Here is a 21,511-nt window from a genome sequence, read left to right as displayed (position 1 = left end):
AAAATGATGATGCGGCCGGTCTTCAGTGATCCTGAAGCGCGGAGTTTACTTTCCTTTACCAATTTATACCACCTGTGTACGTGCAGCTCAACAATCATGAATGTGCATTGCCTCATTGAGAGTAAAATTTTCAACTTTTACATATAAACTACAGACTCACTGAAACTTCCCCAAAGTCATTATCTCAATGACAAAGCCCACCAATTACCCTGATAATCATCAGTGATCTGTGTCCGGGAACTGGCCGTTCCCACCTCATTCCTTAGCAGCTTGCAAGCACCCTCCAATTGCAGGCAGAGACAATGCCTCAGGAACTAAAACTGAGCCAGTCTGCAAGGCTTCAGAATAACAAGAAATCATGGCTCCCCACAGCTAACATGCAGTATTATATTAGTTTCAGGTGTACATTATAGTTATTAAACATTTATATACCTAAAAAAGTGAAGTGGTCACCATGATAAGTCCAACGACCATCTCATTATACCACACTATCACAATATTATTGACTATATTCTCTATGCTGTACATTACATCCCCATGACTTATTTGTTTTATACCTGGAAATTTGGACCTCTTATTCTCCTTCACCTCCTCCCTTTTTAACTTTTCAATTGCAGTTTACATTTAATATTATTTTATATTAATTTCAGATGTAAGCGTAATGGTTAGACATTTATATAATTTAGGAAGTGATCCCCCTGAATAGTCTAGTACCCATCTGGCACTATACACAGTTATTACAATATTATTGACTATACTCCCTATGCTTTACTTTACATGCCCGTGACTACTTTGTAACTACTAACTTGTACTTCTCACTCCCTTCAGCTTTTTTACCCATCCCCACAGCCCCCCTCCCTATTGATAGCCATCAAAATGTCCTCTGTATCCATAAGTTTGTTTCTGTTTTGTTTGTTTGTTTAATTTATTCTGTAGATTCCACATATAAGCAAAATCTCATTGCATCTGTCCTCCTCTGTCTGATATACTCCACTCAACACAAAATCCTCAAAATCCATCCATGCCATTGCAGATGGCAAGAACCCATTCCCTTCCATGGCTGAGCACTATTCCACTGTCTATATGTACCACCTCTTCTTTGTCCATTCATCCATTGATGGACACTCAGGTTGCCTCCAAATCTTGGCCATTATAAACAATGCTGCAATGAATATATGGATGTACATGTCCCCTCAAAGTAGTGTTTTGGGTTTCTTCAGATTTATACCCAGAAGTGGAATTATTGGGTCCTTTTTTGTTATAGCCTTTGTTTCAAAGTCTTTATTGTTTGGAGTAGCAATACTTGCACCATAAGTATTTCTACACCAGGTTTTTTGTTGTTTCCATTTTTATGAATTAATTTTTCCATGCCTTTCAGTCTGTGTGTGTCTTTCAATCTGAAGTGAGTCTCTTATGGGTAGCATGTGAGTATGTAAGGGTTTTGTTTTCTTATCCATTCTACCACCCTATATGTTTGATCAGAGCACTTAATCCATTTAAAATAATAGTTGGTAAATACGTAGTTATTGCCATTTTATTTTTCATATTTTTGATCTTGTTTTTTTCTCCTTCTACTTAAAGAAGTTCCTCTAACATTCCTTGTAATACTGGGTTGGTGATCAACTGCTTTAGCTTTTTCTTGTCTGGGAAGCTCTTTATCTGGCCATAGATTTTAAATAATAGCCTTCCGGGGTACAGTACTCTTGATGTAGGTCTTTGTTTTACATCACTTTGAATATTTCTTGCCAATTCCTTCTGGCCTGTAAACTTTCTGTTGAGAAATCAGCAGCTGACAATCTTATCGGAGCTTCCTTATAAGTTACTAGTTGCCTTTCACTTGCTATTTTTAGGAATCTTTCTTCTTTAAACTTTGCCATTTTAATTATGATATGTCTTGGTGTGGGCCTTTTTGGGTTCATCTTATTTGGGACTCTCTGAGCTTCCTGGGCTTGTATGTTCATTTCCTTCACCAGGTTAGGAAGTTTTCAGTCATTATTTCTTTGGATATGTTCTCAATCCCTTGTCCTCTCTCTTCTCCTTCTGGTACCCCTATGATGCAAATGTTGTTACGCTTGATGTTGTCCCAGAGGTCTCTTAAACTATTCTCATTAAAAAAAAAATTCTTTTTGCTGTTCCAATTGGGTGTTTTCTGCTACTTTTCTTCCAAATTGCTGATTCAATCTTCTGCTTCATCTAATCTGCTGGTGATTCCTCCATTTCAGTTATTGTATTCTTCATTTCTGACTGGTTCTTTTCTATGATTTCTATGTCCCTTTTTATGCTTGCTATCTCTTTGTTGAAGTTCTCTTTATATTCTTGAGCATTCTTATAACCATTGTTTTGAACTCTGTATTTGGTAGGTTGTTTGCCTCCATTTCATTTAGTTCTTTTTCTAGTTTTCTCCTGTTCCTTCATTTGGGATGTATTTATTTCTTTCCTCATTTTGGCTGCCTCTCTGTGTTTGTTTCTATGTATTAGGTATATCTGCTTCACCTCCCAGTGTTGGCCGAGTGGCCTTATGTAGTAGGTGCCCTGAGGGGCCCAGTTGCAGTTTCTTTGGTCGTCTGCACCAGGTGCTCAAGGAGTGTCCCTTGTGTGGGTTTTGTGTGTCCTCCTGTTATAGTTGTGACCTGATTGCTATTGCCACATCAGTTGGTGGGATTGACCCTCAGGTTGACTGACTGTGGGGTTTCACCACATTCACAGCTTACAGGCTGCTGTATGAGCGGGATTTGCCCCAGTGGGTCTGGTGCCTGTTGAGACAGACCACCCTTTGGGTGTGCCACTTGTAGGGCTAATTGGGTGGTGCTCTGCTGTGGTCTGAAGCTAACCTGCAAGTATGTTCGTTCTGGGACCTCTTGGGAGGAGCTCTGGTACAGGCACAGGTCAGTCTTGCCTGTAACTGGCTTAGGACTACCTGGTAGGAACTACCAAGCGATCCACAGTTGGTCGCTGCCTGTGCTAAACCTTTAGGCACATGGCAGAGGCCATGCTGTGAACTAAGGATGGCTGCCACCAGTGCTGGGTCAGGCATAGCTTTGCAAAATGCCAGGACACTCTGAGACCTGCTGCCACCTGCGAGCTCCTGTAAGGTTTAGCCTCTGATAAAGCCTCTTGGAGTATATAAGTTGGGTGAAGTGGGGTCTCAAGAAATCACCAGGGTGGAGTGAGCGGAGCTCACCAGAACAATTCAAATTCAGATTTGGCCATGGGCATAGGGGGAGGGCTCAACACAGGAAAGATGATGCCCACCTACTGGCTGCATGGGAGAAGGACCCCACACAGGGAAAAATAGTAACTGTCCCTTCAATTCTCTCTCTGAAGCCACACAACTCACTCTCTCCCTGTATGTCTCTGATGTCCCCTAGTCACTATCCCTCTGCTGGAGCCCAGGATGAGAGCCTGCAAACAAATGAGTCTGTGCACCAGCCCTTTATGAGGATGTCTGGGTTTCCCACAGCCTTCCCTCTCACCCTGATGGCTGGAATCCCCACTGTTTTTCACAGCCAGATGTTGTGGGGGCTCCTCTTCCTGCCATCAGTACTCTGGGCTGGAGAGCCTGGTGTGGGCCTGGGGTCCTTTGCTCCTCCTGGGTGGGGATGTCCATGGGCAAGATATCCCTCCTAATTCTTAACTACCACACAGAAATTTGGGGCTAGCTCGTACCACATCTCTGCCCCTCCTGCAAGTCTTGACGTGGCTTCTTCTTTATATTGTTAGTTATAAAACTTCTGTTCAGCTAGACTTCAGATGGTTTTTCAGATTGATTGTTCTGTAATTTAGTTGTAACTTTAACATGTTTATAGGAGGAGGCAAGCAGTGTTTATCTACTTCACCATCTTGGATATGTCCATCTTACTTTTTTTAACTGTAAAGTTTAGAGATACTAAATACATTAATAATGTTGTATAATCATCATCACCATCTATCACCCGAACTGTTTTCATCCTGTAAAATGGAAGCTCTATACCCATTAAACAATAATAACCCATTTCCTTCTCTCCACAGACCTGACAACCACCACTTTACTTTCTCCTTATGATTTTGACTAGTCTAAGTAACTTGTGTAATGGAATCATACATTTTTTGTCTTTTTGTGACTGTCTTATTTCACTTGCATAATGTTCTCAGTGTTCATCCATATTGTAGCATACTTCAGAATTCCCTTCCTTTTTAAGGCTGAGTAGTAGATTATCGTATGCATATACCACCAATTTCATATTTCTTCATGATTTAGTCTTGGTAGACTGTATGTCTAGGAATTTATCAATTTGTGTATAATTGTTTATAGTAATCTCTTATGATCCTTTGTATGTCTGTGGTATCAGTTGTAATATCTTCTCTTTCATTTCTGATTTTATTTGAGTCCTCTCTCTTTTTTCCTTGTTGATTTAGATAAAGGTTTGTCCACTTTGTTTATTTTTCCAAAACCAGCTTTTAATTTCATTGATATTTTCTATTGTCTTTTTAGTCTCTATTTCATTTATTTGTGCTCTGCCCTTTGTTATTAATCTCCTACTACTAACTTTGGGATTTGTTTTTATTTTTCTAGTTTCTTGAGGTGTAAGTTAGGTTGTTTATTTGAGATTTTTTGTTTGTTTGTTTCTTGAAGTAGGCATTTATCACTGTGAACTTCTCTCTTAGAACTGCTTTTGCTGCATCCCATACATTTTGGTATGTTGCATTACCGTTTTTATTTCTCTGAAAATACTTTTTTGAATTCTATTTTGATTTCTTCTTTGACCCATTTGTGGTTCAGTAGTATGTTGTTTGATCTCCACATATTTATGAATTTTCCAGTTTTCTTTTAATTGACTTCTAGTTTCATACTGTTGTGGTTAGACAAGATGGTTGATCTAATTAAAATCTTTTAAAATATATTAAGACTTGTGTTGTGACCTAACATATGAGCTATCCTAGAAAATGTGCCATGTAGACTAGAGAAGAATGTATATTCTGTTGCTTTTGAAAGAATGTTCTGTAAATGTTTATTAAATCTATCTACTCCAACATGTCGTTTAAGGCCTCTGTTTCCTTACTGATTTTCTGTCTGGATGATCTATTTATTGATAAAAGTGGGATATGAAAGTCCCTAACTATTATTGTTTTGCTTTCTATTTCTCCCGTTAGATATGTTAATATTTACTTTATATATTTAGGTGCTTCTATATCAGGTGCATAAATATTACAAATGTTATATCCTCTTGTTGGATTTACCCCTCTATCATTAAGCAATGACCTTCTTTGTCTCTTATTACAGTCTGTCTTAAAACCTACATTATTTGATACAAGTATAACTCCCCCAGGTTTCTTTTGGTTTCCATTTGTATATAATATCTTTTTCACAGTCTATGTATATTCTTACATCTGAAGTGAGTCTCTTGTAGGCAGCATATAGATGGGTCTTGTTTTTTTTTCATCCAATTATCCAGCCCATGTCTTTTGATTAGAGAATTTCATCCATTTACATTTAAAGTAATTGTTGATAGCTATGGACTTATTGCTATTTTATTAAACTTTTTCTTGCTGTTTTGTAATTCCTTTGTTCCTTCCTTCTTGTCTTGCACTCTACCTTTGTGATTTGATGATTTTCTGCTTTAGGGAAGGGTATTTTTAAGGCAGAGGAGACTTGAGCTTGTTGATATGCTTAGAATAGGATCTAGTAGAAAAGGAGAAGTTGAAGATACATGAGAAAGAAAAATCTCTGTATTTTCTAAAGACAATACAGGGAAGGATTCAAGAACCAAGGCAATGACATTAACCTTGGACAGGTGATATGACACTTCTTTCTGAAACAAGGCAGAAGGAAATCAGGATGGGTGTAGAGGAATATATTTTTTGACACAATTTAAGAATATTTTCAGTTGCAAATAACAGAAAACTTGAATGGCAGTTGCTTACACATATTGGGCTTATTTTTTTCTCACAGAACAAGAAATCTGAAGGTAGGCAACTGCCAGTAATGATTCACTGGATCAGAAGTATTAAGGCCTGAACCTTTGTAATGCTCTTGGCAATTCCTTTATAGTCAATGATATTACAGTTCTTGACATCAGGCTTTCAAATCATAAAGGATGAAGGGCAATTTCCATTAGTACTCTGCCTTTGATCAGGAAAGCAATCTATCTAAGAAGCTCCCCAGCAGATTTCACTTTATATATTATTAGTCCCAACTATGCTACATGACTACCCCTCTTTGCAAAGGAGTCTTAAAAGTGAATATTTAGCTTTTCAGGATCTCTGTGGTGCTGGTTATAGAAGCATGTCACTGGGAATGGGTGTTGAGTTAACTAATCAATCAATAGTATCTGCTACATGGAGAAGTAGTAACTGTAGCAAAAACTGAAGCATGCTTTACCTATATTTTATCTGAGAAACTGAAGCATGCTGTACATACATTTTGTTTGAGAAGAACCTGCAAAGTAATTTGCTCATAGAACGGAGTGGAGTTAGATTTGGTGAGGTGGAACAGGCATGTTTTATGAAGCTGGAAATTAAGGTTTAGAATAATTGCAGTGGATGTGGGTGAGGGAGCGGGATAAGAAAATATGAAAGGGATAAAATATATGGTGATGGAAAGAGAACTGACTCTGGGTGGTGAACACACAATGTGATATATAGATGATGTAATACAGAATTGTATACCTGAAACCTATGTAACTTTGCTAACAATAGTCACCCCAATTAACTTTAATTAAAATAAATATATATAAAGATAATGTCCAGTCATTAGTCTAACTCCAAAGTCTTCTATTATTTCACCTCAAACTACCACATATAAATCTGTTTGCTGAGAATTAAATATAATATGAATTATATTTAGCACAAAGTTTGGTATGTAGTATATGGTGTTCACTTAACTGTTAATGTCCTCTTGCCCTAAGCCTACCTTCATATATTGGTCATTAGTTTCCCCATGTAAAGAACCCCTATAAACACACCACACACACACACACACACGCACACGCACACACACACACACACACACTCACACTCACACTATATCTCCTAACGATTTTTTAGTGGGAAAAAAAATCTCATTTCTTTAATTACTAGTATAGTTTGAAGGGATTTCTTATTCTTAAACTCCCATAGTATTTATTATGCATCCCTGTCATCTAGCATCTATAATATATTCTCAAATTCATTCAACCAGGAGGTATTTTATTGAGAGTTGTCTTTCTGTATGACAATACTTCATTCTCTCAACTACTTCTTGAGGCCTAGAGCTGATGCTTTGTTTTTCTGATTCTCTTACAATGCTAGGAATCACTCCTGAGATTTTGTGCCATGTATACCAAAAGTGCTCAAAATTTGTTTGTTGATCAATTAGTTCTCATCCCTATAATTTAGGTCAAGGTACATGTCAGACAGCAGCAAAGTTATTCGTTTAACATCTTTTACTGACATTTCTGAATGTCTGAAGCCACAGCTGGATAGAAGATATACTTATACAGAAGAACCTTTGGTAAGTATTTTGAGGACTGATTAATCTGATCCGTCATTCAACTGATCAATGTCCTTTGATTTTTAGAGAACTTTTATTGATTTACCCTAATTTTTTTTCCTAAACAACACATTTTATTTTTTTCCTTGCAAAATTATTTTACACAAAAATTTCCTCTGTGTTTCCTTTTATAGTACCATGTTGCTATATATTCCATTGATTACTGTTTTTAAAAACAGCTGTGTTCTGGTTTTGGTATGAGGACATAAAATAAGACCCTCTAGAATTTTTATTAAGTTTTTAACATTTGATAAAAAATAATATTTGATGTTATATTTTAGAAGCTTAGAATTTTTGTAAAGCAGAGTGTTTCCATAGTGTGGCTATCTTGAAAATGTGGATTTAGTACACTGTTCTAGATGACAATTTCACATTCCCTAAGGATTACACTTCAGGTAATAACCTTGGTAGTCCTGATGTAGTCTGAACACTTCGATATTTGTGTGACTAGTAACTTATTCTAAGCAAACAGTTTTCCTTTTCTTCTAATTAGGATTTTTTTTCCTACCAAAATAATGATTTTTTTAGTTTTGGAATCATAAAAACATTAAATTCTCACTTCAGAATTTGTTTAGTAAAGGGATAAAGAGAAAAGTAGAGAGACATGATAACAAAGAGAGAGCAAGAACCTTACTTAATTAAACCCTAAATTGTTCATGTCACAGTTATCTTAAGATTACAAAGAAGTTTGAGTTCCACACAACAAATAGCAAAGAGTTCATGTGAATAGTAGATGCCTTTCTGTATTCTAGAGTTACTCTTGCTCTTGGAGAAATAACCAGCTTTCTGTGTTTCAAGAATGGTGTTAGGATTGCCAGCATTGCTGGCAGAGAAGCCCATAAATAGCAAAGTTTTATGAGAACTTATATTGTCATTTACACTCTAAAGGCCATGACCTGTATGCGCTAAGACTGTCCAAGAGGGACACCCCACCATCCCCATCTCTGCTGCAAAGACCATTAATGAGCAGCATTGAGAGGCCTTGAAGATAGTTCTTTTTATAACTCTCTTGTAAATATTATAGCAGCACCTCAAGGCTAAAATAACAGTAAATATGTAGGAAAGAGGCCACCAACAGAGATTTGGAAGACTCCTAAAATGGTGTCACTGTGCCTGAAACAAGAAAATAGTTGAGGTTGGGAAGTCATTTTAACATTAAGTATGAGATCAGATTAGTTTATAATAGAATGAACTCTGCTGCTATAGTTGGCTCCAAAAATGAACCTTACGTGACAGTCAGATGCAAACATACTTCATTGTGCATTTTGTACATTGAACATTGGAACAAAAATAAAATAGTCCAGTCGGGAAATGACAGCCTGTCAGAATTTATGAAACTCTGTTGAATAATGCCATAAAAAATTACAATGTTTCTCGGTGGATAATGGACCTCTCTTTTGTTATCTAGGTTAAAACCATGGCGGATGGTGCCTTGGGCGGATTTGACATGGAAAATTTGTTGCAATCTTTGTATGTAGAAAATAGAGCTGGGTTCTTCTTTACTAAATTCTGTGAGCATTCAGGGAACAAGGTAGAAAACAATTATTTAAAATCTAATTTTGTACCTTTACTTCATTTTAAAATACAAGAGATTGAAATAATTCAATGCTCAAATAATTATATTTGATGTTAAAATTCCCATCGCTGGTAAGAAATTTCATAGTAAATATTTAGTAAAAGTTTAAACATCTTAATTGTCATTTTCTTTGGTTCACTATCATGCTAAAATTAAAAAGAAAAGTAAAATACAGGTAGACAAGGATTGACTTGTACTATTGACAGTAGTTTATTTTCATATAACTTGTTTCAATGTAATATATATTCAATTCAGAGTTGATTTTATCAATCCTTTCATTTTTAATAATTGTAACAATTACAAATTATAATGGGTAGTAGCAAACTTATTTACAGGTTTGTTTTTTTTTTAAATCACAAAGTCTTCATTTTGCTAAAATGAAAAGTATTTCGCTGGTTCAAATGAAGAGTAGTGTTTGATATGATTTGCCCATATATATCAAATTACTTTTCATGCCAGAAATATGTAATTACACTAATTCTTAACTAGAACACTTATTTTAATGAACAATTATGTGAGAAACATACATGCAAATATATATTGTTCTAGTGCCAATACCAATAAATATTTTGTATGTTGCCAGTTTGTGATAGAAGATAAAAACATCTTAAATTGAACCTGATTTATGGTAACACCAAAGAGCTAAACAATGACTTATATTTGAAATTAGAGCTTTGTAGAGCTTTAATAATTGGGTGGTAATAATTTATGTACTTTTCCCATCTGCAGTTGTGGAGGAACAGTGTGTACTTTTGGTTTGACCTACAGGCTTATCATCAGCTTTTCTACCAAGAAACACTTCACCCTTTTAAAGTATGCAAGCAAGCCCACGTAAGTAGTAAATAATGCTGTATCACTGTGAAGCTCTGAGTACACAGAGAAGTGAAAAGCTGTGTCCAGCCCCAAACAAGAGAAATCTGGGAGTCCAGGCCAAAAGGCAACAGTTAAATTGTTGCCATGGGATTACTTTATTTAAATACAGAATATTGTTTTATAATCTGATTTGTGGATTCTCGGTTTTACCTATTTTATTTAGTTCACTTTATTTTCTCTTTGCTGCCAATTACTTGTTGTTCCAATAAAAGACATCCCCTCTTTTTTTTTTTTTAATTTATTCCTTTTTGGTTTGGTTGTGAGTGATTTAAAAGATTACCCTGAGAGAGGACTTGTAATAAATTATTGAAGTGATTGGGAGGAGAGGCATTGACCAAAGCTGTTCTCTGAGCTTCCTGCAGAAACAACTGTTAGATATACTTAAGCTGTTGACCTGTCTCAAGGGTGGGACAGAATGTTGACTGAGTCTGTGTGGTGTAGGCCCTGTGCTGTCGCCTGGGCTTCTGTGCTACACATGATAGAAGACAGATACTCAGAGGTGGAGAAAAGACTATCTCAAGACCTCCCTGAAGCAAAATAGAGGAGGAAGAAAAAAAATAGAGGAGGACTGAGAGGGTGGCCAGCTTTTTGTTGGAGAAGGAAACAGAATAGAATTATGATTCAAGCTGACTTATCTTTTCAGTTTTTTATTCTTAGGCTGTTCTGCTCTTTTATGGAGAGAGGTCATCAAGCCCAGAAAACTGCTAATCACTTCTCTGTTGACCACTTAAGTGGTTCTTAAAATCTGAAATAACTCCATTCCAGAGGACCTCTCCCTGAACACTGCTGAGGAGTTTAGCTTTGTCATTATTATTTATTACCTTGCTATAATCTTATTCAGGACATCAGAGAGTATTGCTGGATGTTTATTGTTACTTCCACCACCCTGACTCTGGCATTAATAACTATGCTTTGTAAATCAGTTGACAGAGCTTTGTACTTTTTACCATGAGAATAAGGACTTCAGCTCCTGCATGACCTAGATCTGGTTCCATGAAATCATGCAATTATATCTCTAATCTGCCAGCACCATTTTCTGAGACCACACAGTTGGCTCTTCTGCTTGTTAATCCTTTACGTATAATTCTCTATTTATCCTTCTCCTCCTAACCTATTGCCCCTGTCTGCAAAAGTACCATCTGTTATTTTTATTATGTTTTCACTACTACAAAGCGTACTCCTCCAAAAATCTTCAGCTGCTCAATTAAGTGGTTTTTTTGTTGTTGTTGTAATCACCATATTTCCATGTACTTGTAAAAGCAGAAATTGTATTTGAGCTTGGTAGACTTATTAATTCTTAGTAATGGTATTATTCAACCAGCTATAAATGATTGTGAAGCAGAATATATTCAAATTCTGGTCATTTTGAGATGAATTATTCTGTTTTGGGATTAAGGCCATTAGCTTTTTATTCTTTCCTAAATTATCTTTTGGAGAGTCAAAGCAGGGTGGGTGGAGGGGAGCAATTGAACAATTTGCTTTTAGATGAATAGGGGGAAATAAACTGAGCAAATCATGTGATTTTTTTTCTTTTTTACTTGTTTGCCTTTTACATCTATAGTTATTTTATTGTATTTTTTTGGTTAATGGAACAATTTTCTAAATTAGTTTCAGTTTTAATTATTAAAGATTTCTGTGCCTCCTGATGTAAGAATTGCTTCTAATACCATAATCCTATAGATTTATTTTATAGTATGAAATACCACTCATTTCTTTATAATAGAAACCCTTTATGGCTTCCTTCAAGGGTACATTTACAATATAGATGTTTGGATTGATTATGCCAGTCGCAGAATATAATCAGCTGCCAATGTTTTAAAGTTGTTATGAACTTGATTTTATATTATTTTAATACATCTGACAAGCTATATAATAGGAGACCAAGAGTTGATTCCAAAAGGCTTACATGCTTTTCTGTATTCCAGTAGGCAGATTACATACCTTGAAGTTTTATTACCTCAAGAAGTATTGCACAAATATCTGCAAGCAAATTAGATGGGGGTGAGGGTCAGTGGAAATGACTGTGGTCTAGGAGTTTGAACTACAGTCTTGGGCACATCCTGAAGATTTTACTGCGTGACTTTCAGTTAGAAACCAACTGAAATGGTTTTGGCAAGGAGAAAGGGAATCACCAGCATAGTGCAGAGATGCGGTCTTTGACTCTAGCAGCAACTTGCCAGGAGTCCATCTATTGCTGCTAACATTTGGAGCCTAGATTTCATCATAGGTAGTCCTGCTGCTTTTTCGACATTACATACTTGATTCAGTGACAGAGCACTATAATAGAATGAAGCAGATCTGTGTACCACTCTCTTTTGTAACTTCTTCCATCTTTGTAGAAATCTTTCAAGCAAACTGTAGCCCAATTAAAACTATGCATTTTACCACCCTCCACAACATATACATTGAGATTTTTAAAAATTTATAATGTGTGATGCATAAATATTATATATGTTTACACTTATGTATACACACATACAAACGTGTACAAAATAAAAAATAAACAAATAGGAAGGAGAAAGAGAGAAAAAAACAGTAAAAATGAGAGCCTGGGAGAAAAAATTGTAGAGAATATAGGAATTAATGAGTGAGAAAGTAGGTAAAAATGAAATAAGGAATAAGAAGATTGCTACCAGGTAAATCCACAGCATTTTTACCACAAAATCCTATTTAATACAAAGATATTATAGCAGTGTGAGATTTTTGCTTCATTGAATTGAATATCAGGGTAACACATTGTTATTTTAATGTATCACCTAGATCAGAGACTATATGACATAGAAAGAAAAAAGGTCATAAAATTTTGAGTTGAAAGACATGAATTTAAGTTTGTATTATGTTAGTTATTAACTGAGTAAACTTGGTCAAGTCAGTGAGTTTAACAAGCCTCAGTTTTATGTTTTGTAAATGTGGGTAGTAATAATGTTTTACATTTTATTTCCTTCCACTGGTTTGGAAATTACGTATTCTATTTTTGTTTTCACCTCATAATTTTAAAATGCATCCTGAAATTAAAGTGTACAATTAATCATTATCATTATCCTCCTCTCAAGCAAATCAAGATTTTAGAACACTAATTTTACCACACCTTGTCCATTTTATATGTTATTCTGTATGGCATTTTAAATCTTGTTTTATACCTGTCAAGTAGTTATTATTATTATTATTATTATTATTATTATTATAATGTCGATGCTGGTGTAGATTTAGTCACACACAAATTTCTTGCTTACCATTGCTTTTTGTATCACATTGCTTCCTTTGGATTTAATTTTTCAGAATATCTTTTAGTAGGTTTTTCATTAGAATTTACTATTGGTAAAAATCTCTCAGGTTTGTTTGTGAAAATATCTATTTTATTCTCTCATTGCTCATTTAGCTGAATATAGAATTCTAGGTTGATAATTTCTTTTCACAGGTATTATTCTAATGTCTCCTGGTTTCTATTGTTATTATTGCTCCTTTGAGAGTGGATGCTTTTTCTCATTGTTTGCTTTTATCATCTTCTCTTTAACTTTTATGTTCTATATTTCACCTCAATGTGTTTACAACAATTATCTTTCTTGGGTCTAAGTTGCTTCTAGAAATCTGAGGAACCATGTTTTTCATCAATTTTGGAAAATCCTCAGTCATTATTTCTTTCAGACTTTCTACTTCTCTTTTCTGTATTCCGTCATTTTGATTTCCATATCTGATCAATGTTGGTATTTTTCAATCTATTCTATATCTCTCTTAAGTGCTCAAGTTTTTCCATCTTTTATATCTGTGTTATATGTTATAAATTTAAATAGGTCAACTTCCTTTTATCTATTTTCCGGTTCATTCATACATTATTTCCTCAGCATATTTCAATTTGCTATTTATTTTTTAAATTAAGGTTTATTGGGGTGACAATTGTTAGTAAAGTTACATAGATTTCAGGTGTACAATTCTGTAATACATCATCTAAATATCACACTGTGTGTTCACCACCCAGAGTCAGTTCTCCTTCTATCACCATGTATTTGATCTCCTTTACCTTCATCAACCACGCCCTCCCCCCTTATCAATTTGCTATTTAACCCATCCATTGAGTTCAATAGTTTTAAGAATTATGAGGATTTTTTAAAATTAGGCATTCTACTTGTGTTTTTCAAATATTCCTGGTGTTTTTTTTATGTTTTGTTTTCATGTCATTCTTTTATGTCTTTAAGCATTTAAAACATATAGTGTGTAGATGTGTTAGTTATCTGTTTCTGCATAACAATATTATCATAACTTTGTGGCTTAAAACAACACACATTTATTATCTTACAGTTTATATGGTTTATGAGTCTGGGCACAGCTGTGCTGGGTCCTCTGCAAGGCTGTAAATCAAGGTGTTGGCTAGGGCTGGTTTCTCATGTGGGGCTCAACTGGGGAAGGACCTACTTCAATGCTCACGTGGTTGTTAGCAGCATTCAGTTCCTTACAGACCATTGGACTCATTTTTTTGCTGGCTGTTAGTTAGCTACAGGCTACTTCAGCTCTGTGCCATATGACCCTCTCCATGTTGGCAGCTCACAACATGGCAACTTGCTTCTCCAAAACCATCAAGGGAGAGTTTCTTAGTAAAGTAGGCGTTCCATCTTATGTAATCTATTAATAACTACATACACACAGTCACATAAATCTCATCATTATTGCTGTGTTCTATTCGTTAGAAACAAGCCATACGTTTTGCCCGCTCTCAGGGGAGAGGAGTATGAAAGGGCATGACTATTAGAAGACATTGTATTCATGGGAGCTACCCTAGAGTCTGGCTGCTACAGTATCCAATAATTCTATGATTTGTAGTTCTTAGGAAAACTAATTCTGCTATTTACTATTTCTGCTGATATAGTGGATTCTTTCCTTGTGTGTTTTATAATTTTGAATTTTGAGCTCGTTAGTGAGGGTTTTGTTTTTTTGTTTTTGTTTTTAAATCTCTGGTGCTTCTGCTGGGCACATTTTAAACGCTAATTTCTTATCTTGGAGTTTCCTCAGTTGCCAAACATAATCTTGAAAACCAAACCCCCATGATGGGTAAACTACAATAATTAATTCTCAGATTTTTTTTTTTCTTTTACATAGAGTCCAGGCCAAGATAAGCAAGCTTCCTTTTTATTTCCTAGGTTTGGTAGGTGTGTATATGTACATTTTTTTTTATTAGTTTCAGGTGCACAAGACAAAGTAATACTTAGACGTTTATCATTTATATCCCTCACACTGTGTGAACCCCCCTCCCCCCATCCACTATCCCTCTGACGTCGCACACAGCCATTACATTTCCACTGTCTCTATTCCTAATGCTGTACTCCGCTTCTTCTAAGTATATATATATATATATATAGAGAGAGAGAGAGAGAGAGACATATATATATGTCTCTCTCTCTCTCTCTCTCTCTCTCTATATATATATATATATATATACACATATATATACATATATAAACTTGTAGTTGACATTCATTATTGTTCAACTTCAGCTTCAGGTGTACAATGCAGTGATCAGGCATCTACAACATCCCTGAGGTGGTCTCCCTAATGAGACAAGTGTCCATCAGATACCCTACAAAATCTTTACAATATTATTGATTACATTCCCCAAATTAATTTTGAAAACCCCGTGGCCATCTTGTGGTTACTGACTATTTTCTAATCCCCTCACCTTCCCCCTTACCCCCACCCCCCGCCCATCTAGCAACCCTCAGTTTTTCCTCTATGTCTCCAAAACTGTTTCTGATTAGTTCATTCATTTATTCTTTTAGATTCCACATATAAGTGAAATCATATGGTATTTGTCTTTCTATGTCTGACTTATTTCACTTAAGATAATGTTCTCTAGGTCCATCCATGTTGTTGCAAACAGTAACATTTCTTTCTTCTTTATGGCTGCGTAATACTCCATTGTATAAATGTACCACAGTTTCTTAATCCAGTCATCTACTGATGGGCATTCTGGTTGTTTCCATGTCTTGGCTATTCTGTATAGTGCTGCAATAAACATAGGAGTGCATAAAGATTTTTGAATTGGAGTTTTGGATTTCTCCGGATAGATACCTAAGAGTGGAATTACTGGATCATAGGGTAGTTCCATTTTCAGATTTTTGAGATACCTCCATACTGTTTTCTATAGTGGCTGCACCAATCTGCAATCCCACCAACAGTGCACAAGCGTTCCCTTTTCTCCACATCCGCGCCAGTACTTGTAGTTTGTTGATTTATTGATGATAGCCATTTTGACTGGGGTGAGGTGGTATCTCATTGTGGTTTTTATTTGCATTTCTCTGATGGTTAGTGAGGTTGAGCATTGTTTCGTATGTCTGTTTGCCATCTGTATGTCCTTTTTAGAAAAATGTCTCTTCATGTCTTCTGCCCATTTTTTAATTGGGTTGTTTTTCTGGAGTTGAGTTGAATGAGTTTTTTATAAATTTGTGATATTAACCCCTTATCAGATATATCATTGGCAAATATCATTTCCCATTCAGTAGGATCCCTTTTTGTTTTATTGATGGTTTCCTTTGCTGTGAAAAAATTTTTAGTTTGACGTAATCCCACATGTTTATTTTTTCTCTTACTTCCCTTGCGGGAGGGGGTATATCAGTAAAAATCTTACTCCGGGTGATGTCTGTGAAATTTCTTCCTATATTTTCTTCTAGGAATTTTATGGTTTTGGATCTTACATTTAAGTCTTTAAGCCATTTTGCATTTATTTTTGTATATGGTGTAAGGAGGTGGTCCAGCTTCATTTTTTTGCATGTGTCTGTCCAGGTTTCCCAGCACCATTTATTGAGTAGACTGTCTTTACTCCACCGTACATTCTTGTTTCCCTTGTCGTAGATTAAATGGCCATATAGGCATGGATTTATTTCTGGACTCTCTATTCTGTTCCATTGATTTATGTGACTGTTTTTATGCCAGTACCATGCTGTTTTGATTACTGTAGCCTTGTAGTATTATTTGATGTCAGGTATCGTTATACCTCCCACTTTGTTCTTATTTCTCAAGATTACTGAGCTATCCGGGGTCATTTATGGTCCCATATAAATTTTAGGATTATATGTTCTATTTCTGTGAAAAGCGTCCTTGGTAGTTTGATAGGAATTGCATTGAATATGTATATTGCCTTAGGCAATATGGACATTTTAACTATATTAATTCTTCCTATCCATGAACATGGTATGTGTTTCCATCTATTTGTATCTTCTTTCATTTCTTTCTTCAGTGTTTTATAATTTTCTGAGTACAGATCTTTCACTTCTTTGGTTAAATTTATTCCCAGGTATTTTATAGTCTTTGAAGCAATTGTAAATGGGATTTTTTTTTTTTTAATTTCTCCTTCTCATGTTTTATTGTTGGTATATACAAATGCAACTGATTTCTGAATATTAATTTTGTATCCTGCTACTTTACTAAATTCATCTATCAGCTCTAATAGCTTCTTGGTGGAGTCTTTAGGGTTCTCTATATATAGTATCATGCCATCTGCATATAATGACAATTTTACTTCCTTCTTACAGATTTGGATGCCTTTTATTCCTTTTTCTTGTCTGATTGCTGTGGCTAGAACATCCAGCACTATGTTGAATAGAAGTGAGAAAGTGGGCAACCTTCCCTGTTCCTGATCTTAAGGGGAATGGTTTTAGCTTTTCCCCATTGAGGATGATGTTAGCTGTGGGTTTATCATATATGGCCTTTATTATGTTGAGATATGATCCCTCTATTCCCACTTTCTTAAGGGTTTTTATCATAAATGGCTGCTGGATTTTATCAAATGCTTTTTCTGATTCTTCCGATATGATCATGTGATTTTTATTTTTCATTTTGTTAGTGTGGTGTATGACATTAATTAATTTGCAGATGTTTAACCACCCTTGCATACCAGGGATGAATCTCACTTGATTATGGTGTATGATCTTTTTAATGTATTGCTGAATTCTATTCACTAATATTTTGTTGAGGATTTTTGAATCTATGTTCATTAGAGATATAGGCCTGTAGTTTTCTTTTTTTGTGGTGTCTTTGTCTGATTTTGGGATCAGGGTGATAGTGGCTTCGTAAAAAGTGTTTGGGAGCCTTCCTTCCTTCTGGATTTTTTGGAAGAGCTTGAGGAGAATAGGTGATAATTGTTTTTTGAACGTTTTGTAAAATTCACCTGTAAACCCATCTGGTCCAGGGCTTTTGTTTGTTGGGAGATTGTTGATTACTGATTCAATTTCCCTATTGGTAATCAGTCTATTCAGGGTTTCTGTTTCTTCTCGAGTTAGCCTTGGAAGGTTGTATGCCTCTAGAAAATTGTCCATTTCTTCTAGGTTGTCAAATTTGTTGGCGTATAGTTGCTCATAGTAATTTCTTAAAATTTTTTGTATTTCTGCGGTGTCTGTTGTCACTGCTGTTTCATTTCTGATTTTATTAATTTGGGTCCTCTCTCTCTTTTTTTAAATGAGTCTGGCTAAAGGTTTGTCGATTTTGTTTATCTTCTCTAAGAACCTACTCTTGGATTCATTGATCTTTTGTATTGTTTTTCTAGTTTCTATTTCATTTATTTCCTCTCTGATCTTTATTATTTCCTTCCTTGTGCTCCCTTTGGGTTTATTTTGCTGTTCTTTTTCCAGATCCTTTAAGTGTGAAGATAAAATGTTGATAAGTGATTTTTCTTGTTTCTTTAGGTAGGCCTGCAATGCTATGAATTTCCTCTTAGGACTGCTTTCGTGGCATCCCATAGATTTTGGGTTGTCGTGTTTTCATTTTCGTTTGTCTCGAGATATCTTTTGATTTCTTCCTGATCTCCTGGTTGACCCATTCATTGTTTAGTAACATGTTATTCAGCCTCCATGAATTGGTGTGTCTTCCAGTTTTATTCCTGTAGTTCATTTCTAATTTCATAGCACTGTGGTCACAGAAGACAATTGGTATGATTTCAATTTTCTTAAATTTATCAAGACTTGTTTTGTGGCCTAACATATGGTCTATCTTGGAAAATGTTCCATGTGCTCTTGAGAAGAATGTGTATTCGGCAGCTTTGGGGTGAAATGCTCTGAAAATATCGATTAAATCCAAGTGGTCCAATGTGTCATTTAAGGCCGTTGTTTTCATATTGATTTTCTGTCTGGAAGACCTGTCCCTTGTTGTCAGAAGTGTGTTGAAGTCCCCTACTATGATAGTGTTAGTGTTGATCTCTGTCTTTATGTCAGTCAATATCTGTTTTATATATTTAGGTGCTCTAGATGGGTGCATAGATGGTGCATAGATGTTTACTAGGGTTATGTCCTCTTGTCAGATCAATTCCTTTATTATTATATAGTGCCCATCTTTGTTTTTTAATATGTTCTTCATTTTAAAGTCTATTTTGTCAGATATAAGTATTGAAACTCCAGCTTTTTTCTCATTTCCATTTGCATGAAATATCTTACTCCATCCCTTCACTTTCAGCCTGTGTGTGTCTTTTGATCTGAGGTGAGTCTCTTGTATACAGCATATACAAGGGTCTTGCTTTCTTATCCACTCAGCCACCCTAAGTCTCTTGATTGGAGCATTTAATCTGTTTACATTTAAAGTGATTATTGATAGGTACATAGTTATTGGCATTTTTAAATTTGTAGTTAGATTGTTTTCATCTTTCTTCTAGTTACAGAAGTCCTTTTAGTATTTCTTGCAATGCTGGCTTGGTGGTAATAAATTCCTTTAGCTTATTCTTTTCTGCAAAGCTCTTTATCTGTCCATCAACTTTAAATGATACCCTTGCTGGATAAAGCAATCTAGGTTGTAGGCCTTTGTTTTCCATCACTTTGAGTATCTCCTGCCACTCCCTCCTGGCCTTCAATGTTTCTGTAGAAAAGTCATTTGATAGTCTTATGGGAGTTCCCTTGTATGTAACCCTCTGTCTTTCTCTTGCTGCTTTTAGGATTCTCTCTTTGTCTTTAACCTTTGCCATTTTAACTATAATGTGTCTTGGTGGGGGCCTATTTGGGTTTATCCTGGTTGGAACTCTCTGCACTTCCTGGGCTTGTATGTTGGTTTTCTTCATCAGGTTGGGGAAGTTTTCAGACATTATTACTTTAAATATGTTCTCCATCCCTTGATTCCTCTCTTCACCTTCTGGTATTCCTATGATGCGCATGTTGTTGCACTTGATGTTATCCCAGAGGTCTCTTAAACCATCTTCATTGTGTTTTATTCTTTTTCTTTCTGTTGTTCTGTTTGGGTGATCTCTGCTAACTTGTCTTCTAAGTCGCTGATTCAATCCTCTGCTTCATCTAACCTGCTGTTAATTCCTTCAAGTGAATTCTTTATTTCACTAATTGTGTTCTTTATTTCTAATTGGTTGTTCATTATGATTTCTCTATCCTTCTTTATGTCATCTCTAAGCTCCTTAAACCTTCTTATCATCAGTGTTCTGAACTCTGTCTCTGATAGGTTGGTTACCTCTGTTTCATTTGGTTCCATTTCTGGATGTTTCTTCTGTTCTTTTATTTGGGACATGTTTCTTTGTTTCCCCATTCTGGCTGACTCTGTGCTTGCTTCGATGCATTAGGTAGATGCCCTAGAGTTCTTATTTCTTGCTGGGTTGTCTTATGTAGTATGTGTCCTTTATATTTGACTTGCACTACTTTCTTCTTCTCCTCTGCGTGTGCTCCAAAGGTGACTCTTGTGCTGTGTATATTGTCCTGTTAAAGAAGATCTTTAATTGTTTTTTGCTTGTGAGTAGGTGGGGTTAACTCCTCGGCTGACTAGTTGTGAGATTTGGCTCTGCCCACTGCAGGGTGTTCTGCTGCGTGAGGGTTGACCACTTAAATGTGGTTTGTCCTCTATGGGCTCTTGTGCCTGTAGAGAATTCCCTCTGGGTGTATCACTTGTAGGTCAAGCCCGGTGGTACTCTGGTGTGGAGTTGGCCTCTCTGGGTGTGTTGAATCTTGTGCCTCTTAAGCTGGGCCCTGGTAGGGCAATTTCAGAACAAAGCAAATTACCAAGCACAACAACAACTACAACAACAACAACAACAAAGAAAAAATCAAATACATTCACATGTAAAAACAACCGACAACCCCCACTCAACACAGGCAAAGATATCAAACATATAAAGACAAAACAAAACAAAATTTAAAAAAAGCAGCGCCAGTCTTGGCATAAGCCCACCAAGTAATCTCCAGGTTATCCTCTGCTGTACCAAAGAGTCCTCTGTGTATTGTGCAGGCAGAGCCAGTCACCTGGTGCCCAGAGTGACTTTGGGACTACAGGTTTTGATGCATGGGGCTGAGAGGTCTGGATGGTAGGTTCTACAAAGTCAGTGCAGTTTCTGCCCTTGCCTGCACATATGCACACTGAGAGTAGCACCACCAGCCCTGTGTCCAGTTCTCCTGAGTCTTAGGGCACTTCTTCCATGTGTGTGTGTGTGTGTGTGTGTGTGTGTGTGTGTGTGTGTGTGTGTCTGTCTGTGTGGCGGGCGGGAGATTTCTGAGTTGCTGAAAGCCCAGAGCTGTGTCTGCCGCTTACTGCTGATCCCTGGGAGTGCCTCCGCAGTTGTAATTGCCCTGCCCTAGGCAGGCCAGAAAGGG

General features: G+C 36.2%; 1 protein-coding gene across 1 annotated transcript in view; it reads left to right on the top strand.

The window, feature by feature from the left end:
• Nucleotides 1-21,511, top strand: part of RGS22 (regulator of G protein signaling 22) — a 221,852-nt gene that overhangs the window by 124,022 nt on the left and 76,319 nt on the right. Inside the window, exons 14-16 of the mRNA XM_033125712.1 lie at nt 7,354-7,468; nt 8,916-9,038; nt 9,813-9,914. Coding sequence (XP_032981603.1) covers nt 7,354-7,468; nt 8,916-9,038; nt 9,813-9,914 — 340 coding nt within the window. The remainder of the gene's footprint in view (nt 1-7,353; nt 7,469-8,915; nt 9,039-9,812; nt 9,915-21,511) is intronic.

This window comes from Rhinolophus ferrumequinum, chromosome 14 (genome assembly GCF_004115265.2).
Source record: "Rhinolophus ferrumequinum isolate MPI-CBG mRhiFer1 chromosome 14, mRhiFer1_v1.p, whole genome shotgun sequence".
In the NCBI taxonomy this organism is placed as follows: domain Eukaryota; kingdom Metazoa; phylum Chordata; class Mammalia; order Chiroptera; family Rhinolophidae; genus Rhinolophus; species Rhinolophus ferrumequinum.
This window is presented reverse-complemented; position numbering and strand designations above follow the sequence as displayed.